Raw genomic sequence first — 27,943 nt, 5'->3', positions numbered from 1 at the left:
GGAAAAACTAAAAGGAAAAATAAATCAAGAAAATGGCAAATGGTTTGAAACTTATGTGCAACCCTCACAATATAAATGAGTCAAATGACACATTGTGCAGAACACACGCACGCACCCGTGTGTGAGTATACATACATATAGAGACAGCAGCAATCCGGAATGCTAGACATCTACGCCAAATTATAGTGCAAAAGTGGTAAAACAGGCAAAGCGCAGATTAGGTCACATAACTAACTGGCCACTGGTTCAAAGCAGAATTATTCCAAAATGGCATTAATCATTGATCATGCTAAGCTGCACCACCGCTTTAACTAAACCTTGATGTTCTTTTCCTGACATTTTTTGTGTATTTTTATTTTTTTATCAGGTATGAAATGCCACTTGGCTAATGAAGTCTAGTAAAACCATCCTAGAATGGTGAAGCCATTTATGCAGACATTGAGCCCGCCACCTGTGCGTGGGAGGGGAGAGCATGCATCATAAGCTGAACAAAGGAATATGACTCAGAAAACGAAGCACATAGCGCACAGAACATGGAAGCATTATATAGGTAATAAATATAAATCAGTGAAGCCAACAAAATATTAGATGATGTATGAAGAATGGGTCATCTTGTCTGATTCCGAAATGGATATAGGCACTTCTCCGCTCCTTCAACAGTTCCATTCTACGAAATGCCCAGAAATCTAAAAATCCATGGGAACCCTTCAGATATCAGAACAATCAAAGAGGTACACCAACATGAAGAGTGGGAAATGGAATTCATTTCAGCTGGCAAGCTTTTTAGAGCATTTGTCTCCATGAAATTTTTAGAGAAACAAAATAACAGAATTCCCGGGATCAGAAGTATAAAAAGCAAACTTACAAATAAGAGGCAATAACACTGCCACGCAGTGGGTAATCAAAATATATGCACTGCATCTTCTTCATCAATTACAGAGTTGAAAATACATATTACAAGCCTGCAATAGAGTTCATTATCAGCATGACAGAAAGAGAGGGAGCGAGAGAGAAAAGTCCACAAATGCAAGATCACTCTTCAATATTGTTGGTATCTATAAATTAGAAAATGAACTAACTCACACAAGGTTGGTTAATTCACAGATTTTAATAACTAATCCACATTACTAAAGATAAGTGTTTCTCAATTAGATCTTAATCTGCAGGAATGTGCCAATCTTCAATATCTATGGTACCTACATATTAGAAAACAAACTTAGGAAAGCTTAGCAAATTCACAGATAACCAACCCATGCTATTAAAGATGGGTGTTTCTCGATTAAATCTAATTTTGCGGCTGGGAATAGGAGAACCATGATACATTCTTACAGATATTGGGTTCCCTCAAAATGGGCTTTTACATATGGGAGGAGAGGATTTTGATTATCAGCTAAGAGAGGATGTATTCACACAAATTGGTTCTCTTTGTGTAAAATCAAATGAGGAGACAGCCAACCACTTGGTGATTCACCAGTAGCCAAGATCTCATCAATTTTCTGTGCCATAATTACAGTGATGATACCCTGGAAAGTTCAGGAGACTTAATAAGGTCATGGCATGACAGATTCATTTGAGGGGAAAGGAAGAAAGCATGAGACATCTACATTGTAAGGTTTGGTGCATTTTGAGAGAGGAATAGGAAATCTTTTAGGGCCTGGGGACTCCTATGCTATAGCTCAATGGGATTGTTCTCCACTCTTTGTATACAAAGCAATCGAGTCTAAGGGGAAGTAGGCATTCTGGATTCTAGACTGTTTGGCTTTGGCTCCCCACATAGGTGTTTTTGTTCTTACATGGTTTACCCATGACTTGAATTCCGTGATTTTGGCACTCCAGTAAACTTATTTTGCTCTTTTCCTATGAAAAAGGAATATCTATAGATTGACAAGTCAAAAGTTCCTTCTTCCAAGGAAAACCCACAAATATTAGTTCAATCCCCTGAAACTATGAATATCCACATTTTGATTGCAAGTCCCAGGTTTGAATGATACCAATTCAATCCACAAAAAGTCTAGAAAAATACAAGACACAAAAAAGAAAAAGATGAAAACACAGATATTATAAATAATATGTGGAGTTTGATTCCACAAATAGGGTCATGACTTAAATAACCAGTGTGAAAGTTACTTATGGGAATAACAAACAACTATCAGTACAAAAATTAAGTCTCGGGTAAAGTATTTTTTATATTTGCCACAATCAGAAAAACATGGTGAATTCTTTAGGTCTGTAAACTACTCCAGTAGACTTTTTAAATAGCCAAACCTAATTGAAGTGTTCAAAGTGAGTAAAATATACAGGTGAATATGTACTACTAAAGTATCTAGAACTCTAGAAAAGAGGAGCGGATGTCTAATTCTTCTTCAGATTGGTAGAGTGACAATGAGCCTGCAGCAAGGATTCTATACCCAAACAGCAGGGAAAACCTTCCGTTAGACAAAACAAAATGAGTAGAATGTAAAATCCAGCACAAAAACAAAAATAAATGTAGAAATAAAAGAAATTTTTTATTAACCTACTAAGTGGAGATAACAAACCTGATAATGACAATGATAAAGAGAAATAGGTAAAAGGCAAGCTTGGCAACCCTGTACTTCTTCTCGGCACTAAGAGTTCTAAAAACTTCAGTTACGTCAATAAGATGCTGCCGTTTCATAAACCTGAAACATCAAAAGAGAAAATTGTGACAATAAACTAATATTTCAATTCCAACATGCACACACAATGTGCAAAGACAAACCTAAACTGAAACTTTGGATCTATCAACTGAAAAAAGCATATGCCTTGGTATGGAAAAGTTATTTCAATATCTTCCCTTCTCCACTTCATCTATCCTCGGTCATTAAAAATTAATATCAGTTTCAATCTGATATGGGAGCATTATTTGCACATTCATCACGAGGTTCTGTATCAGCTCACCATTTTTCAGCTGAAATCATTTACATAATGTAGCTGTCAGCAGCCAAAAAGTTATGTTACCATTTGCCAAAAGGATCTTGTTCTCCAGTATCTAATTACTTTTTTTTAGTATTCTATCCTAATTACTTCCCCTGAAAATATCTCAGTCTTATCTGTGCAAGGACATGGAAGAGTCTGCAAATCATATTCTCATACACAGTGAAACAACTCAATTGTTGTGAGACCTATTGCTCCTTTGGTTTGGGAATCCCTAGGTGTTCCTGCAATCGGTCAGGGAGCTTCTGTTCACGTTGAATGGGTGAGGCATGGGCAAGTGATGGAGGAAAATATGGAGATCTGTCCCTCCTTGTTTGTTTGGTGCATTTAGAGAAAAAGAACACAGGGGCTGAATTTTAAATGAAGAGGAGCATTCTAATACGTGGCTAAAAAGAGGCTTTCCTCAAAGCTCTATATGTCGGCTCTAAGAGTTCTTTAGGGGGTTTAGACCTTTTTTCTTTTTTCAAATTTCATTCCTGGTATGAGTGCGGGCGACATGTTCCAGCCCTTTGTCTGTCTCTTTTTTTCATTTCTTCTTTTTTTCGCCATTTTGGTGCTTTTTAATTACTTCTTTTCTCGTATATGCAGTTTGTATCTCCTTTTGCTAGCCACTCTTTTAATAAAACATTCCTTTTCCTATAAATAAAAAAAATGATTTCAGCTTTATGTTCTTTCATGTTATCTGAGTGGATTATGAACTTCCTTTGATCCTTTGAATGTGCTCAATGTGAAAAAAGAAAAAAAAAAAGAAAAGAAAAGGCTTCTGGTTGAACAATTACGCATGGCATATTTGGGAGTTTGATTTATTCTTTCCACATTTTATTGCACAGGTTTTGTCAAGCATTCAATTAATTTTACCACTCAAATTTGAAAAACAGTAGATGATGAATCCTTTAATGCAGAATATTTTTTTGCAGACTCTAGTTTTTTGTGGTCCTTGCCATATGGATGATTGTGTGTGCATAATTCCATATGCATCAAGCAATAGTCCAATGATCTGATAGCTCCAAGAATGTCATAAAATTAAGATAGATATTAGCATGAAGAAAAGAAGTTAAATATAGTATATATATTTGTCTATCTAAATGAAGTCAATGGCACATTAGATTCATTGGACTTAAGGAGAATTAGCATAATGCAGAGCAGTGACGTACTCAGGAGCTGAACTCTCTTTGTGAGTATACTTTTCTATTATTTTTAACTTAAAACCAAGATTATTAAATCCATTCATAATAATTGACTTAATAGCCAAGTTGATATCATACAGTTAACAGGAGTCATGATTTTTGCTAAGAGACCAGTAATGATAAAACCATGTCATGGGCATTATACTAAGAACTGCCAGCCACAAAAGAAGAAAATATATAGAAACCATCATTTATAGATTGACCATATGGATACTTACAGCATCGCATTATAGCAAGTGATAGGAACCGAAATCAGGAACAGGAACCAATGCCAGGTTAAGAGGAAAAGTATGCACAATACTCCTTGCAGTATAAAGTCAGGAACAACAATGGAATTAATGCGAGATGATGATTCGTAAGGGTTCATATAATCAGCCTCCAAATCGGATAAGCATAAAATCTGCGGAAACCATTCACAAATTTCAAGAAAAACTACAAAAAATGACTCACAACAAACCTAGTCTGTTTCTCCATACCAATCTCCTCAAATGAATTCAAATCAAACCTTATGTTTTCGTTTGTTTGGTCGCCGAGAAACCAGAGGAAAACAAAATAATAAATACCGTAAAAAGGAAAACAAACAATTCATTTCCGCCAATATTTATTTTCCCGAGTTTTCTCGGAAACCTAACAGAGGGAATGTGAATGGGTAAACCGTGAGTTAGTTGTTAGGGTTTAGAGATTTACCTGATAGAAAGTTGAACCGAGAAGGGCTATGTTGATGAAGAAAAAGATTATCCATAGAATCAGCTCCCAAGACATGATTAACAGTGAAGTAACATCCAATTTCTCGGAAGTTTGAGGTCTGATTAGGGTTTTTACGATTGGTGGACTCGAAACTTATTCCGGAGGGGAGTTTCGTTCGGTTTAGTTCCTCTCAATGGAATGGAACATGCCATCAGATCCTTAGTCAGAAAGTACCGGCCCCTTTGCGCACCACGGCTTGGACCCACCTTTTTTATTTATTTATTTTTTTCTCTTTCCATTTTTTTTTCTATGTTGGTAATTATAATTTTATTATAATAACGACAATTCCTGTGATTAAAGTACATTGTGTTTAATTACTGCGGCAATCAAATTAATGATATGATGTTGATTAAGTCGGATTTTCATTCATTTTTTGAAACAAAATGTTGTTTTCGTGCCCGTTAACAATTAAATCAAATGATATAATTAAAATTAAATCATTTTTTAAAAGCTAAAATATAAAGTATGAGTTTGATTGGTAATTATTTTTAAATACGCTTGTAAAATATAATTTTTAAAAATAGGTTTTGAATATGATGTTTTATAGAATAAAAATCTATTTAAAAATCTAAGATATTTATAATATATGTTTTTAATATATTTTAAAATAATTTGTATACATATTGTTTTATTTTTAATTATTTTAAATATTTATATAATTATTATTTGAAATTGTTAGTAAAAATAATAAAAATATGTTTTTAAAATTTTTTTTTTTATGTTTTTAATAATAAAAAATAAAGAAACATTTTTTTTAATTATTTTCAAACGAATTTTTCAGATTTTTTATTATAAATAATAAAAATTTATTTTTAAAAATAATTACCGAATATACCCTAAATACTTAAAAATAAAAATATTAATTTTTAATTAAAATTCATTACTTCGTGATATATATATATATATTTTTACATTATTTTTCGCATGAAACTCTTTTACTTGCTTTTTATATAAAGAAATGTGTCGTTATCTTCTTCTTTTTTTTCGGTGTCTCCCTCTTTTCGATTTTTATGGAATTATTTTTTATTTTTTTAAGTTAAAATTTCCTTGATTTTAATGTATTTTTATGAAAGTTTTATTTTGTCAAAGCGCAATAACAAGTTTCATACATTCTTTAAATTGTTCATATAATAGTATCAAATCATAGATTATTTTCTTTATTTGATGATTATAATTGTTACCTTTTGGTAAAAGAAGTGTTTTTTTAATTATTAAATACACAAACATATTTCCGTATTAATTATTGTTAGCCAAATGTTCTCCTCGGTACACTTTAATAATAACAATGCATAGCTAGGTTACTAACGTGTTTAATGATCTTAAACGCTTTCAAATTAAATAAATTCGATTTTTACATCGAAAACCTTACTATAAATTCTTCCAAATTTGTCTTATAAAGGTTTCTGCGCACGCTGACTAGCAACGGCTATCTAACGCTCCACGCCATGAAGATTCGATTTCCTTCTCATAAAAACCAAACCCTAATTTTCAAATCTCATCACTCAGAGAAGACGATACCGAGGACGGTTCAATGCTGTGCTTCCACATTCGACCTTAAAGGCAAATCGGTTGCCGTGAGTGCTTATCTGCTTCTCTTTCTTCTATATATTTCGTCTTTTTCTTTTTCTTTTTAATATTTTCTTTTGTTCTATTGCAAACTGAAGATTACATAATCCATTGCCGTGAGCTTTGTTCTCTGATTTTCTTCTATTTGGTCGCCGATAAAACGTAATAGAAGAAAGGGGAACTTTAACATTTTCATTAGGTTGTCGAGAAAACGCAATTCATTGTCTGTTCGATTTGTGAGAGGTAGATCATCAGTTTTCTTGAACATTTTTCAAAAAAATTTCCCTCTTAGGTTGTGTTTGGTCACTGAGAAAGTGAATAATCTTTTTTCTCATGGCATAGTTGCTCTGATATCTCAGGAAAGATCATCTGGCTCAGCATTTCCTTGGGCTTACCTTTCTTTGCTCGTCTTTGTTCAATGTATTTCAATTTTTTTTCTTCGCTCAGAAGCAAAAAAATAAAATAAAATAAAATAAAAATCCGGATTGTAAAGAGAAGATCATTTAATTCATCTGTTTCTCCAGAGGCCAATATAAGGAAAGACAATTTTGAACTATTCAACAAATTTCGAGCGGAAAATCCAAAACCATGTTGTAAGCGCTTTCCCTGTTTCTCTTTCTTGATCCCTTTTTCAGCTGTTTGTTTATTGAGGAAAGCGATGAGAAAACCTGAGAAAAGTAAGACGTCCATCTTTCAGGGAAAGATGGACTTGGCTAAGTCTTCTCGTGTCTCATACGAATGGAAAAGGCAGTGGGCACTTTTTTCTGCTTCTCTTTCTGCCATATATCTGTTGCCTTAAAATGAAAGGTCATCTAGGCTCCATTACATTTGGTGGATCGATTTGTGAGAGGTAGATCATCAGTTTTCTTGAACATTTTTCAAAAAATTTTCCCTCTTAGGTTGTGTTTGGTCACTGAGAAAGTGAATAATTTTTTTCTCATGGCATAGTTGCTCTGATATCTCAGGAAAGATCATCTGGCTCAGCATTTCCTTGGGCTTACCTTTCTTTGCTCGTCTTTGTTCAATGTATTTCAATTTTTTTTCTTCGCTCAGAAGCCAAAAAAAAACAAAAATAAAAGTCCGGATTGTAAATAGAAGATCATTTAATTCATCTGTTTCTCCAGAGGCCAATATAAGGAAAGACAATTTTGAACTATTCAACAAATTTCGAGCGGAAAATCCAAAACCATGTTGTAAGGGCTTTCTCTGTTTCTCTTTCTTGATCCTTTTTTCAGCTGTTTGTTTATTGAGAAAAGCGATGAGAAAACCTGAGAAAAGTAAGACGTCCATCTTTCAGGGAAAGATGGACTTGGCTAAGTCTTCTTGTGTCTCATACGAATGGAAAAGGCAGTGGGCACTTTTTTCTGCTTCTCTTTCTGCCATATATCTGTTGCCTTAAAATGAAAGGTCATCTAGGCTCCATTACATTTGGTGGAAAAGATCACCTAATGCGATATTTGAGTATGTTTCTATGTTTGATTGCTGAGAGAACCGGAGAAAGAAAATTCCTAATTGTCTAATTGCTGTGTCGTCATGAAAGATTTCCCAGGCTCTTTGTATATGATGGAAAACTGAAAATCACCTATCCCATCGCCATGAGCATGTTTCTCTGCTTCTCTTTCTTATTTATCTTCAAGCATTTTATTGTACAAAAATCCTACCAAGCAATATGTAGAATATAATTGGCAGAGCAGCATCAACACCTTAAAGCAATGTAGATTTGGAATCTTTTCTGACTATCCAAAGCTTCTATGGCAACTGGAAGCATCATTCATCTTATTATTTAAAACCTAGAGATCAAAGGACGTATTTTTGACAAAGCATCCGGTTTATATGCCCCTAGTCATTGATTTTTTCTATTGCGTTTGTATTCGTAATGTTCTTGTTGGATATACACCCGTGCAAAGTGATTAAAATATCTTATGTAAATTGCAGGTTATAGGTTTGGGAAAATCTGGTAGAGCTGCAACAAAGCTTGCTCTTGCTAGAGGTGCTTCAGTTATAGCTATTGACCAGAATGAGAATTTGAGTTTGTTAGAGGTCTATGTTATGATTCCACTTATGCACTTATGTTTCAATCATGGTTCTCCTAACATTCTGTCGCATATGCATCTAAATGGTGGAAATACTTCATGGTTGCAGCTCAATCCCCTGTTTGAAAAGCATGGTCATTTGAAAACCGTTCTTGGACACTTCGACACAAAGCTTCTCAAGGATGCTGATATGGTTGTTGTTTCACCAGGAGTTCCCTTGGAAAGTCATGGACTTTCCTTCTTGTTGCAGTCAGTAAGTTTATATTGTTGTTTGATATTTATTCATTAGAGAAGGAAAAACATCATTCCTACGTCCTGCATGATATAGAAGGAATGGGTTGGAATTTTTTTTTACTTACTATTCTAATGTTTCTGCATGGTATTAGGATTTTTTTTTGAATAGCTATGTATGATGTGTTTATTGTTGTTTAATGGAAGGGGAAGAGAGTACTGTCTGAGTTGGATTTTGCTGCAGAAATTCTTCCAAGAAGTATTAAGATATTAGCAGTGACTGGAACAAATGGAAAATCTACTGTTGCTACTTTTTCTGGACAGGTCTTGTAATTTATTTTATTATTTTAATTCTTCAACATATTTCATTTTAGTTTTAAATTGTCATGTTTTTCAATTTTGAGTAGTTGAAACCCCAATCCATCCAACGTAGGATAAGAATTGGTTCCTTGTTAAATGAAAAAAAGGAGAGGAAATGACCTATTAGTTTACTGAATATATCTTTTTGTGTAATATAATGAGTATGAATTGAAGTAAAGTAGGCTTGTTTGGCCTTTTGGGGACTTCGTATACCATGCGTACACTTCTGTGCACCCTTTTGTTTGGCGCTTTTAACATATTCTATCTTTGCCTTAAAAAAAACAAATCGAATTAAAGCAGGCATGGTTTTGTTGATATGATCACTTACTAGAGATGATGAATTATTTTGTACTTAGTTTGGAGCGAGGATGAATATATCAATATTTATAGATATATCAGTACTTTAATTTGATGGATATATTAGAAAATATTGATGGAAATTTTAACAAAAAATAAATCGATGGAACATAAATTGATCAAAACTCATGGAAATGTTAGAGAAAAAAATAAAAATTGAATAAGCAAGAATATATACATGTTGAAGTTGTTTTTGAAGTGTAATTGACATATGTATGAATTTGTGATATTCAACAATGATATCATGTGGGATGATAATAAATATAAATTTTGTAAGTGTACACTCAACGCTAATGTACATTAAATACTTGATTTCATTAAATGTCAAATAATTTATACATATTATAATGTAATGAACCTAATGGTCCTTTGGTATCAAAATGAAGATTGATGTGGTTTCATCGCATTGTTAGATGAAGGAATCTCATTTTGTTAGAAACAATATTGGTACAAGGACGTGGAGTTTCGATAATATTGATTGTAAGTACAAGCATGTGATGCATAGGTATCTTTAGTCCAACCCATTACCTCTCCATGGATGGGAAACTTGAGGTTCTCCAATGTGTTTGTTTTAGATACTCTTTCTATTTGACATGAAGTGTGGTATGACATTCGTGTAGAAGGAGAATAGTTAACATATCATAGTTTTCATCAATTGAACTTGAACCTATCAAATGATTTTGAGGAGACTTACCATACCTTATTGTATAAAGGGACTTACCATACCTCATTATATAAAGGGAGTAAATATTGGTTGCATTTGATGAGTCATTGAATTAAGTCTCTATACTCATTGACTCAAAATTAGCTGAAAACGAGTCCTCATTATATGGTGTCATCCTTCGTTGTCTCCCTTTATATGGCTTTCCAATAACTCCAATGCATGTACCGGCTTTTCTAGAGTCATGGTCTTCAACTTGTATACAGTGTGTGAAATTATCTTCACAAGTGAATGAACTTAATGGATGTTTACTTTCGTGTTGTTGTTAAATATCCCCTCCATTTCCAACATTATCATCATCTATATTGTTGGTTCCCTTTCCTCTTGAAGCATCATAACTAGAACAAAAAAAAAAATAATAGGACTAGGTCTATTATGTCTAATATCAGTGGAGACAATGAGAGGATGGGAATTGATTGCCCACTAAAATGAAACTTTTGTGTCTTTATTGCAACTCTCACCATAAACTTATTTGAATAACACCCTTTGAACATCAACACTTCATTCTCGAGTATGTGTGGCAATTTGTGGATCGGGATTTTTAACATCATCACCCAAGTGTCTTTGCTTGACCCATTGGAACAATTGATTTTCCTCTTCTTCATTTTTCTCAACCGAAATGTAAAGCAAATCAAGGTAATCTTTCTTGACAACTTTATCATTTTCTTCCTTCATATTGCATATTTAGTTTAATGTTATAGAAATTAAAAACTAATTGTTGTAGTCTGGGGTAAGCAAGACAATTTTTTTGTTTTGTGTGGATTAAAGTGAATGTGCTCCAATTCGTCTCACAAGCTGAAGATGATGTGGTTTGTGATAGAACCTTGCTAGTCAACTTCCTCAATGTAAAGGTCTAGTTTTCATACATGAACCACCATTCAACTGCCACCAAATAAATGATATGAATACTTATGTTCTAAATCTACAATGATATGATAGTGAAATCATATTTCTATTAATAAATAATGCTCATTGGGAACCATTTCTAACCTCGATGCAATCGTTACTTGATCATCAAATCCTCTCTTTGCATCCCAAAAGAATATAAACTACCTATTCAATATGTCACTATCAAATGAAATTGTAATTTAAACAACTTTGTATTATAACCCTATTAATTTACCTCATTTCCAAATTGATCAAGGGCTTCGACTGTAGGGTCTAATTTGGCAAAAACCTCATGGGTTACTTCAAGTAGGTCGGGATTGCTACCAACTCTAAGTTTATATTGAAACCTTGGATTGAGAAAGTATACTATAATAGTTAAATAGAATTAATATTTTGTAAAATAAAATTAATACATTAAAAACTAACAACCTTTAAAAATGGATAGTTCTTAGTTACTTGTCGCATGAAGTGGATGTTTGAGTGTTTTATTTTAACGGTCTTTGATGATTTGTAACATCCAATCAAGGTTTTTTTTTATCACTCAAATTAACTCGTAGACAAATGGCATTATGGGAACAACTTTTGAATCCATGATTTGAAAAATGGAGTACAATGACTCATATAGTGACACTAGCTTTGCCATTTTGTCCCAATAAGGATGGTTAAATATTAGTTTTTCGACCTTTTGTCCAATTGTCGTATGACTTAACTTGTGTTATGCCCATTCATCTAGTTGTTTCAAATCAACTCTCTACACTTGATGATGACGTTAGAAATCTTGATTTATGAATTGCGACACATGCTCGAGAATGATGTCTTAAGAGGGGAGAGAATAAACGATTGAGATGATGATAATGCTAGAAATGATGATATTGAACAACAACACCAAAGTAAACATCCATTAAGCTCATTCACTTGTGAAGATGATTTCACATACTATATACACAAGACAAAGACCATACTTTAGAAGAGTCGCTCTAGGCATTGGAGCTATTGGAAAGCCATATAGAGGAAGACAATGAAGGATAACACCATATAATGATGACTCATTTTTAGCCAGTTTTGAGTCAATGAGTATAAAGACTTGATTCAATAACTCATCAAATGGGTTATAGTAAGTCTCTTCAAAATTATTTGATAGGTTTAAGTTTAACTGATGAAAATTATGGTATGTTAATTATCCTGTATTCACACAAATGTCATACCACATTTCATACCAAATACAAGGAGGATTTGAAATAAACATATGGGAGAACCTCAAGTTTCCCATCCATGGAGAGGTAGAGGGTGGGACTTTATACCCTATGCATGATATGTTTGTATTTACAATTAATATTATCGAAACCCTATGTCTTTGTACCAATATTGCTTCCGACAAGATGAGATTCCTTCATCTAACAATGCAATGGAATCACATCAAACTTCATTTTGGTACTAAAAGACCATTAGGTTCATTACAATATAATATGTATAAATTATTTGACATTTAATGAAATCAAGTATTTAATGTACATTAACTTGAGTGTACACTTGCAAAATTTATATTTATTATCATCGCACATGATGTTATTGTCGAATACCACAAATATATGTCAATTACACTTCAATAAAAACTTCAACATGTATATATTCTTCCTTATTTTATTATTTTTTTGGAACTTTCTCTAACATTTCCATGAGTTTTGATCAATTTGTATTCCATTGATTTTTTTTTATGAACATTTCCATCTATACAATTTTAATTCAGTGACTCATCAAATGTGACCAACAATTTTAGCCAATATCTATCCATCTTATACTATGGGTTATGATCAACCTCCTAAAAAATATTCGATAGATTCAAATTCAACTAATAAAGATTATGATATTTTTAACAATCCTCCTTCTACAAAAATGTCATACCACATTCCATATCAAATACAAGGAGGATTTGAAACAAATACATGGGAGAATCTTTAGTTTCCCATCCACGGAGAGGTAGTGGGTAGAACTCAAGATACCTCTGCATTGTACGTTCATACATACAATCAGCATTATTGAAACTTTATGTCTTTTGTACCAATATTATCTTTAACAAGATGAGATTGTTGACATTTAATGTAATCAAATATTTAATGTACTCTCTTATAAGCGCATATGATATTATTGTCGAATATGACAAATTATATCGTATTTTTGCTTATTCTATCATTTTTTGGAGTTTCTGCCGACATTTCCATGATCAATTTTTGTCCCATCAATTTTTTTGTCAAAATTTCCACCAATATTTCCTAATATATCCCTATATCTGTAAAATGAAATTATCGATATATTTGTAAAAATGGATATATTCATCTTGGTTTTGTATCTATAAAAAAGAGTCTTGAAACAATTTTGTTGTTCCTGTAACTTAGTTTTTTCTGTTGGTTCTAAACTCACCTCACTGCTATAGGAATTAATTGATGACAATATCTTAGTCATTTTTCAGTGAAGCTGAAGTCTTGGAGTTGCCATTCACTAAGGAAGAGATCCACTCTGCCTTGTTGGAAATGAAGGGTGACAAAGCTCCTGGACCGGATGGGTTTACAGTGACCTTTTGGCAATTTTATTGGGACTTTGTGAAGGAGGAGATTGTGGATCTGTTTAAGGAGTTTTATGAGCAAAGATCTTTTGCCAAAAGCCTCAATACCACTTTCTTGATCCTAATTCCAAAGAAAGGGAGGGCTGAGGACCTTGGGGACTTTCGGCCTATCAGCCTTTTAGGGGGACTGTATAAACTCTTGGCCAAGGTGTTGGCGAATAGGCTGAAGAAGGTCCTAGGAAAGGTGGTTTCTGTGGACCAGAATGCCTTTGTGAGGGGCAGACAGATCTTGGATGCCTCGCTTATAGCTAATGAGGTGATCGACTTCTGGAATAAGCATAAGGAGAAAGGGCTAATTTGCAAACTGGACATTGAAAAAGCCTACGATAGCATTAATTGGAATTTTCTCATTAAAGTCTTGCACAAGATGGGTTTTGGGTCTCGGTGGATGAAGTGGATTTGGTGGTGCATTTCAACTGCCAAATTTTCTATCCTAGTCAATGGGGTGCCAACAGGCTTTTTCTCAAGTTCCAAGGGGCTGCGTCAAGGAGATCCTCTATCTCCTTATCTCTTTGTCCTGGGTATGGAAGTGCTAAGTGCACTCATAAGAAGGGCTGTTGTTAGGGGTTTCATCTTAGGTTGTAGTCTTCGGGGGAGAGGGAGGATGGAGATGGATGTCTCTCATCTACTCTTTGTTGATGACACAATCATCTTTTGTGAAGCAAGGAAAGAGTATCTAACCTCTTTAAGTTGGATTTTGGCTTGGTTTGAGGCGGCTTCTGGGCTAAGAATAAACCTAGCTAAAAGTGAATTAATTCCTATTGGGGAGGTAGAAGAAATTGAGGAAATGGTAGTGGAGCTTGGGTGCAAAGTGGGGGCTCTTCCTTCAGTTTATCTGGGGTTGCCCCTTGGAGCCCACCACAAGGCCATATCTATGTGGGATGGGGTGGAAGAAAGAATGAGGAGAAGATTAGCCATTTGGAAAAGACAATACATTTCTAAGAGCGGGAGAATTACCCTCATCAAGAGCACTTTGGCCAGCATTCCTATTTATCAATTGTCCCTTTTTCGAATGTCCAAGATAGTGGCAAGAAGGCTTGAAAAATTACAAAGAGACTTTCTTTGGGGAGGGGGAAGAATGGAAAGGAAAATCCACCTAATCAATTGGGAGGTGGTGTGTACTCAAAAGGAGAAAGGAGGTCTAGGTATACAGAAGATTGATCTCCTTAACAAAGCCTTGCTGGGCAAGTGGATATGGAGGTTTGCTTTTGAAAAAGACATCATTTGGAAGAAAATGATCGGGGTGAAGTATGGTCAAGAAGGCTTTGGCTGGCGGACTAATGAAGCTTGTGGGGCATTTGGAGTAGTGGGGGTGTGGAAGGAGATTTTGAAGGAGGCAAATTGGTGTTGGGATAACATAATATTTAAGGGTGGGTAAGGGACTAAGGTAAAATTCTGGACTGATCACTGGTGTGGTAACGACGCACTGTCCAGAATTTTTCCTCAGTTATTTGCCTTGGTGGTGCATAGGAATGCAACGGTTAATGAGGTGTGGGACTCTAGCCTCGGTCAAGGGGGCTGGAATCTCAGATTTGCTAGAGATTCTAATGATTGGGAGCTGGATTTAATAGGAGCTTTGTTTAATATGCTGAGGAACTTCAAGATCTCCCAAGAAGAGGACTCAGTGGTATGGAAAGGTGGGGGTCAAGGCACCTTTGGAGTCAGACATGCTTACAATTTGCTAGTTGCTCCCAATACCCTCGCCTTCCCGGTTAGATGCATTTGGGTGGACAAGGTCCCAACTAAAGCTGCCTTTTTTGCTTGGGAGGCCACGTGGGGGAAGATCCTCACCTTTGATAGGCTTAAAAAATGAGGATGGCGGTTTCCTAATTGCTGTTTTTTGTGTGGTTGTGAAGAGGAAAATGCAAATCACATTCTTTTACACTGTGGTCCTCTGGGAAATTGTCCTTGCCTTGTTTAGGGTTCATTGGGTGTTCCCAGAGACGGTTAAAGAGGTGTTACTTAGTTGGAGGAGCCCTTTTGTGGGGAGAAAGAGGAAAAAAATTTGGTATTCCATCCCGTTGTGTATTTTTTGGATGTATGGAAGGAAAGAAATAGATTAACTTTTAGGGGGGGTTCTTTGGATATACAAAAACTCAAAAATTCTTTTGTTTATAACTTGTGGAGTTGGGCTAGAGTGTACATGGGAGAGGAGTCCTCTTCGCTTTTAGTCTTTTTGGAGTGGCTAGCGGCTACTTAAGGGCCGGTGAGGCTGCTTGTTTCTTTTGTTTTTGGGTTTGGCTATGTTGTATACTCCCTATATGCTTTGTGGCTTCTTGCCCTTTAATATAATTTGTGCTCACTTATCAAAGAAAAAAATCTTAGTCATTTTTCTGTTGTTTTGACCAGATGCTTAGTCATTTAGGCATTGAGGTATTTGTTGGGGGGAACCTTGGGATTCCACTCTCGGAGGCTGCTATCCAATGTTTGACGTGTCCTTCTCCAAAACCTGTATTTCAGGTAATTTGATTGTTTTGGTTGACAGTTTCTTTCCAGCCGATTGTATTTATGCCATGATTTTTTGCATGTCACCATCCACAAAGTGTTTAGTTTATGATTTAGTTGCTTCTTGAAGGTTTGATCTACTTTTCTGAAGGTCAAGATAGTTACTTGCTAAACTGATGTTACAGCAAATTTCCAGGTTGCAGTTGTGGAGGTTAGCAGTTATCAACTGGAAGTTCCTAACAAGCACTTCTGCCCTTCAGTGAGTGGGTTCTAGGATATTGCATTACAACCTCCCAAGCACCATCATATTGGCTTTGTTTTTTGTTTTTATTTCCTATTTATTAATTTTATGAGCATATTTTCAGGTTGCTGTGGTTTTAAACCTCACATCTGATCATCTAGAAAGGCACAAAACAATGAAGAACTATGCAATCACCAAGTGTCGCTTACTTTCTCACATGACCAACAGCAAGCTGGGAATTCTACCTTTTGGTATTTTCGATTTAAAATAGTACACTATTTAAATTGTTAATTAGATCTCTATTGTCTACACACCCTCCCTCATTTATAGAACATAAGTTTTCCTTCAGTTAAATTAGATTGATCTTAATACAATTTCTGAATGTATTCTTAAGGAATGTGAAGCACGAATCTTGTGTACTAGTGCATATGACTACATTCATAAATGAGGCTGGCAATTTTGAATCCCATGAGTGAATATTTAAGCAGAGGGTGCTAAGAACAACCTTCATGGTTTTGACAGTTAGCATACCTTTGTTTTTAGCATGTGGTTTCTTTTGTTAGTTTCTTAAATCTTGTTGGTTCTCATTCTTTTCTGTAACTTACAGAAAGTTTATTTATAACTGCCAATTATATAATTTGTCTAGGTAACAAGCTCTTGAATGAAGCAATGGAGGAACTTGTGAATGAAGTTAACCTAGCTTGGATAGGAGCCTTTCCAGGTGTCAAAGTAAGAAATGTCTCAGTTCTAATATATATTAGGAAAATCTTGGATTTGAGTACTCAAATCTCTAAAAATGGCATGTTTCCAGCTTAGTAGTTTTGCAAGTAAATATTTAAGAAAGAGAACAGCCTATCAAAACAAAAATATGGAGTCCCAATAAGAGGGGTTGCCATCTAAGATATCAATCCAATTTCATGATGGAACATCAAACTCTTTGATGCTTACTATTTTGACGCTAGAAATGACCCAAATTGGCATATTTAAACTTGATTCCTGCACCCATCGACATGGGCAATGTGTCTATATATGTTTGGGAATCCATTTTTTTAAGTTTGTGATCGAAAAGGAATTTTCTTCATCATGTATCTTCACTTTGGATTGTTTTATTCATCATATGTGGCATTGACATTAGTTTCTTATGTGCTCAAGGTTGATAAGGAGGAAAAGGTTGCCAGTTTACGAGTTCCTGCTATTGGTGTTGTATCAGAGCTTAAATTGGGTGCTTTGAATGTGATGGGGACACACAATTATTACAATGCTGCAGTGGCTGCATTATCTGTTCTTGGACTGGATATGGGAATTGATACTGAAGCCATCAGTTCAACTATTGAAAAACTGAGGGTGCCACCTCATAGGATGCAAATTGGTAAGTGGAAATGGATGGTCATCTTATTGGTCATATTGTACCATCTTCTTTTTCTTTTGAGAGATCCTTACAGAACCATGTGTTTGATGGTTTCTGTAGTGTAATATCTGAATGTTTACTGTTAGAATAGAAACAATCAAATCTGCACTTGATTATGCAAATAGGACTCTCTCTCTCTCTCTCTCTCTCTCTCTCTTTTTATTTATTATTTTGTGTTTGCAAGTCTGCAATTTCCTGAGTAGAAATTCTCATGGTTGTGATTAATTGCAAGGATTACTCTTGCATAAATATGAAACTTACTAAGGTAGTTTTCAAAAAGAAAGATCCTTTGGACCTACTCGTACCATTACATTATATTGACAATTTCAAAAAACAGTTGCTTTACACTGTTATCATCTATAGGGCATGATTCCCTGTTCAAGAATTGTCTAGTTGGGAGAATTGACAGCATTACAATATATTGATTTGGAATGTAATTTATGGGAAATACTTCAAGCAAATTGCAGACTGGTCTGTGTTGAACCTGTTAGATATACCTCCTTTTCTGCGAAATCAGAATATGTATTGTTGTTGGGTGTCTAACTAATCTGAAATGTGCAAAATCAATTTGATAGAAATCTACATCTATAACCTCCTCTTAAAAGGAAGTTTCTGAATATTTGATTTGTGAAAATGCTACTTGTGGATTTTTTCTTGATTTGAAAGCACAATTTTAAATTATTTGCATTGAATTTGGGATCTTTATCATATGTTAACTGGTCAAAGTGGTTTTCCCTGCAGAAAATTAGATACGCAGTCACATAGCACAAAATAAAAAATGAAAAATGAAAAATGGACAAAAATATCTTTGAATCTTGTTGTCATTGAACATCCATGCATATTTTTTTTGATAGGAAACAACAATTATATATATTGATAGAAAAAGAAGTACAAAAGAAGGATGAGGAATCCTCCCTCCAAAGATAAAACTAAACAACACAATAAAAGAACAAGAAACTACACTGTGAAAACTACGAGCAAGCTCTCTTGGCTAGACCATCCCGTTGGAACTACACACTGCTAGCCAATCTAGTTGTAACACGTTAAGGGGAATGACCTTAAAAACCACGGAACATCCATGCATATCTCCTTGAAAAGTTTTATTTTCTAATCAAACTTTGAGTAGTTCTGTTTTTTATTTGCATTGATGGTTCAGTCGTTTTTTTTTATTTTTTATTTTTTGTGCACCAGCATTTTTTTATTAATTTCCATAATTAGATATTCTATCATTTGGATTCAAATGTTCTGATTTTGAGTATCATTCTGCAGTACACAAGGATTCCTATGGAGTTACCTGGATAGATGACAGCAAGGCAACAAATGTTGAAGCAACATACACAGGACTATTGGGTCTGAAGGAGCAAAAATCTGTGATTCTACTTGGTGGTCTTGCAAAGGTTACTTTGTCTTTTTCTTTCTTTCTTTCTTTTCTTCTTTTTTGTACAGGCAACCCAATTCTCTGTTCGCTTCCTTTAAGTGTATGAATGCCCACGATATCTACTTGGATATCAATCTCTGGAGTCTATTACTTTCTTTTGGATCTCGAAATAATCATAGGCACATCAGAAAAGAACTGTCTCACACCCAAATGACGAGTTATTGACATGATTGTTATCATATGGTTGATAAGCTTAAGTGGTGGAAATATGCGTGTAGATGCACATGTGGTTTGTCTCACGTTTGAAAGAAATCTGGAATATGGCCAATGAAAGCAATTTTCCCCTTGTGTTTTATTATTGCTGCTGATTATGTGACATGGCTAAAATGGTCTTGTGAGGAAGATTACTTTACTAGCTTCTTTTTATTTATTTATTTATGAGTGCTTCATATCTACTTCTAAACGGTGTTTTCTATAACTAAGAGTTAAACTGTTCAGAGTCGTAAAGAATGAATCCCAGATCATCAACCTAATAGACCTCCAGTGCGTTTCACTAGGCGAGCCAAAAATAATCAATGAACAACCTTTATCCTTTTTAGTGTAATTTGGTTGCTTTTTGTTAGTTGTGCTGAGCTGGATTCTGTTAGACTGCATTGGGATCTTTGGGGCTGAGTTAGTGAGGATTGAGAATAAAAAAAAAGAAAAAGGAAAAATAGAGGAGGCAGGAAAAAGGTTGTTAAGTGAGACTGTGGGGAGAGTTTGCAGACCTCTCGAATGTCTGCTACCCAATCTTTGTAATTTTTTTTATCAATGCAATTTTCTTGATTGTTGGCTCTTTCCTCCATTGCTAATAGAATTCTGTTGTGTGTGGTTTGAATCCTAACACAACCTTGAAAAGATGATTATTATCTTGTAGAAAGAAAAATACAGCTATTTATCTTGCTTTGGTTTTTTTAATTCATGAGTTACTTGCAAAAACCTCTCCTTATCCTTGCCGTGTTTTGATGTTCTTCTTCTTTATGCATGATAACTCATCCTTCTTGTTCTTTAGTATTCATTTTCTCTAAAATGATTGGTTTGTTTGTTCCCAATAAAAAAGAAGTTGCTTGCAAAATTAATGTGAAAATGACTCAATTTGTAAAACACTTGAGTTCTCATTAAAACTCCCTCATCATTTATTTATTGGTAATTCATATCCCCCCTATATAGCCATATGTTCCTTTGAAATCTGCTGACAGCATTGATAGGTGGGTCCAATATTGAATCATTAAACCTTGTGTACAACTCAAATATATTGTAGTTTTTACCCTGTAGAGCAGTTCCTTTTTTCTTTTTTTTTTTCCTTTCTGTTGGCATTAGAGCTATGTTGGAAGAGTGTCTTTGATTTACACAAGAAGCAGTTTACTGGAGGGGAAATTTAGAAATGTGGAGTCCATAGAAAGACAATGAATCCTAAATGGTGATTTTAACATTTTACAGACGTTAGAGGGAGATGTTGGCAGCAGTTTCCAACTGCTGATGTGGAGGGATGGTTGCTTGTCAATGAAGCACCATAAAGGGAGGGAATGTTTTTGTTTCTTGTCAGGAAAATGCCAGGTCTTTGTTATTGTCAGAAACCCCATGGAAGGTTTCTGTAATTTATCCTGGTTTTTATTAGAAGTGAAACATTAAATTCATAAAACTATAAAATGTGATGGTACAGGGCCAACAGTAGCAGTAGATACAAACTACTAAGTTTATTTTTTATTTTGCAGGTTTCAAATTCACAAGAATCTAATGGTTTTGAGCAGCTGGTGGAACCACTAAAGTATCATCGATGTGTAATCACTGTATGCCATCTTTTTTCTTTTTCCCTCATCTTTGTGGAAACTGAACTAGTATGGGTGCTGGTTTATTAATTTTTACTTAGTTACTACATTACGTGAAAGAATGATGATATCTTTGCATAATGCTCCCCAGTTTGGATTTTCCGGACCTCTGATACAGAAGACACTATCTGATGATGGTCTTAGCATTCCTTGTTTTGAAGCTGCTAATCTGGAGGATGCTGTCAACTGTGCTAGGAGTGTGGCAAGATATGGTTTGTGTCTTCTTCAATAAAAGCATAATCATGTAGTTTATGAGGATATGTATTTTATTAGGATTCAACTTTTTCTCTTTGATACTTTGGTGAGGGGTGGTGTTTGTTTTTTTACTTAATTCTAAATAGAACTATAATGCTTAATAGTGTTAAATATTAGGTTGTTTGTTTTTGCAGTATTTTATTTCTATTAAGTATTAAAAAGTAAAAAAAATCAATATGTTATTTTTTCTATTTAGAAAAAGTTACATATTTTGGTTTTTTCTATTTAGTAAAAAGTTTATAATAAGTTAAGAAAAAGTAGAAAAACAAACAACGTAAATTCTAAAATTAAATTGTTTTCAGCAAAAACCCAAAAAAACAAACACCACCTAGTTTCCTTGGGTTCAATTGTTCCATAGGGAAATATCATGGAGTCGCTTTTGCTAGGATTCTGTGGCTGTTATTGTAGTTGGGTAATGGAATTCCAAAAACAATACCTAAACATGTTCAAAGATCCTGCACTGCACGCACTTTAGGAACGGTGATTTGTTAAAAGGAAAATAACATCAAGCTCATCACCTCTTTTGTTATTAATGTAGGGGATGCAGTTGTTCTCAGTCCAGGTTGTGCAAGCTTTGATGAATTCAGAAATTTTGAGCACAGGGGGAAGGTCTTTCAGGAGCTGGTCTTCTCATCAGAATAAGTCTTGGTTAGCTAATTTGCTCTGGAAAGCAGATGAGTGACTCCTATATTATATATATGTTGTATATATGTTGTTCATCAATCACTTGTATTTAAGCTTTCCACCTTAATTTGGCTCATCAAACCCATCCAGTGTTGCCTCCACTGACATTTAAAACATGTATTAGTCGAATTGGTTCTCGCTGGCGCTGTTGAAACCCCAAGGCATTATCTTTATCAACATTATGATAGGTCAAAATCTATCTCCTGTTAGGCCAAGCCCATATGAAATCAATGGGTTCTCATAGCCGAAGAGCAACTTGATTTCCAAATAAAATTAGTAATTTGCTTTCAAAAATGGACAACCAAATGTTATAAACTTTGTTTATTCTCTGTTTTTCGATTAAAAAAAAAAAACTTAACTTGTTTGGTGTTGAAAATGAAAAATGTTTTTTGTTTTCTAAAATATAGAAAAATGAAAACAATACATAAAATACATTTAATAATAAATTTTCAAAAAAAAAAAATGTTTTATAAGATAGAGATATTTGCACTGAAAGATACAAAAAAACGGAGAAAAGGCCGGCTTCTAATCTAATAATTCCGTAAGGGTGGGTCGGTGATTTGCTTTGTCCCTAACTCCCTGCAGAGTACAGACGGAGTAATCTTTCTCCGTTTTAAGTTGTAGCGACAGAAATAGAAATGGAGAGGGAAGGTTGACAAATACGACACACTCTTTGTGCCTGACATGAGAGTGTGTAGCAATTATCACGAGTCTTGATCGACAAAGATGAAGATTCAAGAAGAGGAAAAAAGAAGCTTTCCAAATAAACCCTAAAATCAATATCCATTTCTTCTCAACGGTGAAGCTTTCTCAGGTATTCTTTCCTTCTAGACCCTTCTTTTCTCTTCTCGATTCTCTCTTTCCTCTTTTTACAATCCTAAATTTATTCAACCAATTCACATCGCTCTCTCTCTCTCCTCTCGCCATTGATTTCAACAGGTTTAGTTTTTTTTTGTCCCGCATTTCTTCTTATTCAATTTTATTGTTTTGGTTCTCCAGAATTTTTTTTTTTTTTTTTTTGCAAGGCCTTTTTTTCGTTTTCGGGCAACATTTCAATATCCGGTGAACATTGACACATCCTTCGCATGTTTCTGCCACTGCAAAAAATACTCGGTGTTGCTGAAATTACCAATGTTTCTGAAATAAATTCCAGTCTAAGACCAATCTGATTCATTCTGGGAAAATTGGCATGTCCTTTTTTCTGCTGTAGGTTTTCTTGATCGGGGAAAAAATGTCACTGTTTGCTTGATCTAAAAGCTGGGCAATGAGTTATTGTTTTTTTCAATGTTTGCCCCCCGTTATCTGAGGCTATCTAACTGACACAAGCTTCAATCAAGATCTAAAAGGTGTATTTCTGTGGTTAAATGCTTAGCTTTTTCTGAGAGTGCATTATCACAAAGGAATCTCTATGACTTCCTGCATAGTTTTCCTTATGTTTAGCATTCATAAAAGAAATTTTATAGGATGACATGACTCAGCGGCTTCCTTTATCATACAAAGGAGTATCAACTCCCAACATACTGTTGTTATGAATAGTATCTACTAGCTATATATCGGAGGTTATTTCATGAGAATTTGTTTATTCTTGCAAGTTCATGTCTGTCGGATGCATATGTGACTATCCATTTTAGAAGCTCTATATATAGATGAAATGGGGGGGTTGGGGGGAAAGTACCTCTACTTATAGATAGAGGATGATTTTATGAGGCAGTTAACACTGATGTAGAAGTATCGTTTTTTCAGGGCCATGCTTGAGTTGGTTTAGCCATTGAAGGGACTGTGCATTATACTTGTAACTTGCTATGACAACATGATAAATTGCTATCCCATCAGCACTTGTGCGAGGAATATTGTCCGGCTGAGTGGGTGTGTTCAGAGACAAATGAGCAGCCATATCTGTAGTTTGGTATCTCAAGGACCATCCAGTTCTTTTAGTTTCTATTTTTACACAGGGCATTCCAAACCAAAAAATACCTTCATGTCTGTCTCTGAGACATTCTCTTGTTCATCCATTACTGCCTTTCATACATTCCAGGGGAGCTGTTTTTATTCTGGCCTCTCCAAGCGAAGGGGGAGCTCACGTTCACTAACAGTTAAAAGTTTGATTGGTTCCAGAGGACCTTCAAAGAGAAGCCTTAATATTTCATTGACATGCCAAAATATGAATGTGAGGCTTTTGGTGCCAAAACAAGGAGTTCTTCCTAAAATCAAATGTAATGTGGGATCAGTGTCTTGGCCACAAGGATGTGCCTCCGCTGGATTAATGTTTGCACTGTTGGTTTGTTATTCAAGTTCTGAACCAGTACATGCTGAATCAGCCCAGAAAAAGGAGGATAAGAAAGGTGAATGTTATACCAATTCACATGGAAAGAAAGTCTATACTGACTATTCCATTACTGGTGAGAAATACATAGCTGGTCTTTATATTCCATGGTTGTCTGACTCTGTTTCTTTTATAATTTCCTTTATTTAGAACTATTTATGCATTTTGATTTTATCTCAATGGGATGTGTTCTGATGTAGATAATTCCATTCTGTGCAGGCATACCCGGAGATGGGAGATGCTTATTTCGCTCTGTTGTTCATGGAGCTTGTTTGCGGTCTGGAAAACCAGCTCCAAGTGCAAGCTGTCAAAGAGAATTGGCTGATGAACTACGAGCTGAGGTATGTTTTCCATGCTCTTTCATACATGTCTTGGAATTTTTTGTTTTGTTTTTTTTTTCCATTCTCTTTTTGTTATAGATAGGAAAACATAGTTTTCTTTCAAGGCTTAGTTTTTTGGACAACATAGTTTTCTTCCTAGGCATGGTGATTGGTGTGTCAAGATGGCAAGGTGGGCCTCTATGAATTTGGTGTGGCAAATTGTGTTTCTTTTGTCTTAAAAGCATCAGCAACTAAAAACTTCTACTAATTTTTAATATGAAACCCATCTCTTTGATGCAAGCCCTTTCAAATCAGTCAAGTAACAACTTGTATACATATGTTATGGGGTTAATGATAAGCTTGTCTTTGACATGATTTGTAACTCTTTTGAGTTTCCTGATTTCTTTGAACTGCTGGGTTTGTCAGGTTGTGGATGAGTTTATCAGAAGAAGATCTGAGACAGAATGGTAAGTTTTGATTAGTTTTGTAATTCTGAGGAATGTGTATTCTGCTCTTGATTTTATTGCTATTTGAATATATTATCACCAAAAGAAATAGTTTATTCTATTTAAAATTTTAAAGAATGAGATTTGTGTAGATGAATCATTAAAGCTATTCCTGTATTCCGGTTTTGATATACCTCTTCAGCTAACAAGAATCCATCAAGAAATATTTTCTTCAATCTAAAATTTTAAAGAATGAGATTGTGTAGGTGAATCAGTAAAGCTGAATTGTATTCTTATTTTCACATGTATCCTCAGCTAACTAGAATCCATGAGTTATTGACTCTTGTGGATGACTTCATCATGACCAAGGATGACAATATCGGGATATATTGTGTATCAAAGAGGATGGATACGATATATAGGTAAAATATATCGGCTGACGAAAGTATCGGTAAATATCAACAATATATTAGTGATTTTGGATATATTGGCAATACAAGTAAAAAATTAGTCATAGATGGAAAAAAATCGCCAAAATTTCCGATATATCTTTGGAGATGTATTAGTGATATATCAGTGAAAAAAAGGGTGATGTCTAATACCCAAACTTTTTAATCTTCTCTAATGGGCCAAAAGATGGATGAAGCCTAACAACTTAATAGATGTAAATTTTTAAGTTTAGTATAGGCCAAAGATAGACTTAGGCCCAACCCACCCATCTATTGTGGCCAAGTGTTGTATAAGGCAGCACCTTATGCTCTTATTGACGCAATAAAAAATCTCATACAAGATAAGGACTTAAACTCAAGTGCTTAAGCTTAAAACGGATGAGTTATGTCATTAAGCCAAACTTATTTTATGGTATATATGTACTTAGAATTGTTTATATATATGATTATTATACGTATATTTGTATATATTATAATATATTTTATAAATTAATTAAAATAAAATTATTATAAATAAATTAATTTTAATTATCTTATAATCTATTTTGTATACTAATTAAATATAAGACAAATATAAAATCATAAATAAAATTAATATTTTTAAATACAAATATTTTATGTCAAAATGTACCAATATTTTTAAATAAAAATTATAAATACATTTGAATCATTTAATTAGTACATTTACAATTATTTTATTTTATTTTGATATTCAAGTGTAATAATAGCCCATTGATTATAAATTAACTTAGTACATTTTTAAATTAATATAACATTGAATTAAATTAGTACATTTTTACAATTAATTAGTATATTTTCAATAAATGTAAGAAAATTAACTTAGCATAGTATTACATTTGAATCACATAATTAGTACATTTGCAATAATTTAGCTTCATAATGAGTGTTTACTTACAAAATTCACATTTCTTATTGACAGACACAATATAATTAAATTTAATATCGCAAATCATATCATACATGTATCAATTTCTTCAACAAAACAACTTTAAAATGTCTATTATATTTCTAATTTCATTTCTAAGAGTTTTTTCTTACATTTTTATAAGTTTTGATCAATTTTTTGTCCACCGATATCTTGTATCAAAATATCCGCCAATATATCCTCGTTATATCCGTAAAATCCAAGTATCAATATATTCGTAATTATCAATATTTTTATCCTTGGTCATGACTAATAGCTTTAGGCTGCCAATCTTGCTGGCTGTTTCCATGTATAGGACAAACAAATCAGATATACACATGAAATCTGGCTTATGGTCTGTGGCTGTTCCTATGGAGTATATGACATCCGTCTTATTTAGAAAAGAAGCTGACAGTGATCCCATTTCAACTGATGGGAAAATTCTTGCAGATTGACTTTTTATTTGCTAACTTAACAATGTGGACAGGTTTATTGAAGGTGATTTTGATACTTATGTTTCACAAATGAGGAAACCGCATGTATGGGGAGGTGAACCTGAATTATTCATGGCTTCACATGTTCTCCAGTGAGTCCCTTTCTCCCTCTTGTTTGCTTTCACCCTCTCCTGAATGTCTCTGTGTGTGTATTTTTCATCTTTTATTTTTTTTTCTTTTGGTTTTACAATTGAAATGCACTTGTTTGGTCTAAAAAACTGTGAAAAAATATTTATCCACATGAAAGTAACACTTGCCTCATGAATAAGTATTGATCTCAGTTCCTTCGGTCTTGTTTGCTTGCCATCCTAGTGCATCTCATTCAGTGTCGGAGTGCAATCATCTTCCCAGTGCTTTCCTTTGGTTTTGCTTATTTAGGGGCATCCAGCCCCTTTAAAAAAAATATTATAAAATTGAGGACATTAAACTGACATGAACCTGAGGTTCTGATAACTGCAGGATGCCGATCACAGTCTACATGTATGATAAGGATTCTGGTGGCCTAATAGCCATTGCAGAGTATGGACAGGAATATGGCAAGGAAAATCCTATTAGGGTCCTTTATCATGGCTTTGGCCATTATGAATCTTTGCAAATTCCTGGAAAGAAGGGGGCTAAATCGAGACTTTAGCGTTGGTACCACCATCAGAATGGCAGAGTGATTAACTGTACCAATAATCAACATAAAGGAAAGGTATGAGTACCTTACATGTTTGTAACCTCCATATTTTTTTTCATGATATAAGTTTGAGTGAAATTAAGTTGGTGAATTCCTGGTTCAAAAGACCCTATTTTATTTTATTTAAATAAGAGTCAGAATCTTCTCCATCATGAATGGAGGAATCACGATTGCAGACTGTTCATTTCCTCTTTTTAACATGAAACTTTTGACAAAGCAAGTGAATTTGCCGTTGAAACAGGGCATTGGTTGTTATGGGGTTCTCGTGAAAGATTGATATCTGAAACCAGAGTTTTAGCATAAACCTATTCTTGTTCATGGCAGTGGGGTCGTGGCCCATATCAATTAATTGATATTGGGCGT

The 27,943-nt window shown here is 34.4% G+C and overlaps 3 protein-coding genes across 19 annotated transcripts; 2 read left to right on the top strand and 1 right to left on the bottom strand.

Annotated features, from left to right (window-relative positions):
- Positions 1-5: 5 nt before the first annotated feature.
- Positions 6-5,082, bottom strand: LOC100246981 (protein cornichon homolog 1). Of its 4 annotated transcripts, none has more exons than XM_059739316.1 (5): positions 4,830-5,081; positions 4,361-4,542; positions 2,538-2,660; positions 866-962; positions 6-484 (listed from the first exon to the last, which is right to left on the bottom strand). In XM_059739316.1, exons 1-4 carry the CDS (start codon positions 4,902-4,904, stop codon positions 902-904), a joined length of 441 nt encoding a protein of 146 aa, XP_059595299.1. In that variant the 5' UTR covers positions 4,905-5,081; the 3' UTR covers positions 6-484; positions 866-901. The 4 variants fall into 4 exon arrangements, with proteins under 4 accessions (XP_059595299.1, XP_019076954.1, XP_010653821.1 ...); XM_019221409.2 differs by having other exon boundaries at positions 6-451; XM_010655519.3 differs by lacking the exon at positions 6-484 and adding an exon at positions 521-686.
- A 1,157-nt stretch (positions 5,083-6,239) lies between these two features.
- LOC104880112 (uncharacterized) lies at positions 6,240-22,139 on the top strand. Of its 3 annotated transcripts, none has more exons than XM_010655520.3 (13): positions 6,243-6,463; positions 8,391-8,495; positions 8,598-8,741; positions 8,927-9,043; positions 16,015-16,125; positions 16,307-16,369; positions 16,476-16,602; positions 16,998-17,080; positions 17,504-17,720; positions 19,029-19,156; positions 20,892-20,966; positions 21,097-21,217; positions 21,799-22,139. In XM_010655520.3, exons 1-13 carry the CDS (start codon positions 6,335-6,337, stop codon positions 21,900-21,902), a joined length of 1,524 nt encoding a protein of 507 aa, XP_010653822.1. In that variant the 5' UTR covers positions 6,243-6,334; the 3' UTR covers positions 21,903-22,139. The 3 variants fall into 3 exon arrangements, with proteins under 3 accessions (XP_010653823.1, XP_010653822.1, XP_010653824.1); XM_010655522.3 differs by having other exon boundaries at positions 6,405-6,463; positions 8,391-8,445; XM_010655521.3 differs by lacking the exon at positions 8,927-9,043 and having other exon boundaries at positions 6,240-6,463.
- Positions 21,810-27,755, top strand: LOC100853500 (OVARIAN TUMOR DOMAIN-containing deubiquitinating enzyme 4). Of its 12 annotated transcripts, XM_059739311.1 has the most exons (8): positions 22,400-22,758; positions 23,155-23,290; positions 23,688-23,850; positions 23,980-24,343; positions 24,487-24,608; positions 25,014-25,054; positions 26,895-26,993; positions 27,361-27,755. In XM_059739311.1, exons 3-8 carry the CDS (start codon positions 23,755-23,757, stop codon positions 27,530-27,532), a joined length of 894 nt encoding a protein of 297 aa, XP_059595294.1. In that variant the 5' UTR covers positions 22,400-22,758; positions 23,155-23,290; positions 23,688-23,754; the 3' UTR covers positions 27,533-27,755. The 12 variants fall into 12 exon arrangements, with proteins under 12 accessions (XP_003632695.1, XP_019077380.1, XP_059595293.1 ...); XM_019221835.2 differs by lacking the exon at positions 23,155-23,290 and having other exon boundaries at positions 22,231-22,758; XM_059739312.1 differs by lacking the exon at positions 23,155-23,290 and having other exon boundaries at positions 22,395-22,758; positions 23,980-24,286.
- The last annotated feature ends 188 nt before the right edge of the window (positions 27,756-27,943 follow it).

This window comes from Vitis vinifera, chromosome 8 (genome assembly GCF_030704535.1).
Source record: "Vitis vinifera cultivar Pinot Noir 40024 chromosome 8, ASM3070453v1".
NCBI classification, from domain to species: Eukaryota; Viridiplantae; Streptophyta; class Magnoliopsida; order Vitales; family Vitaceae; genus Vitis; species Vitis vinifera.
This window is presented reverse-complemented; position numbering and strand designations above follow the sequence as displayed.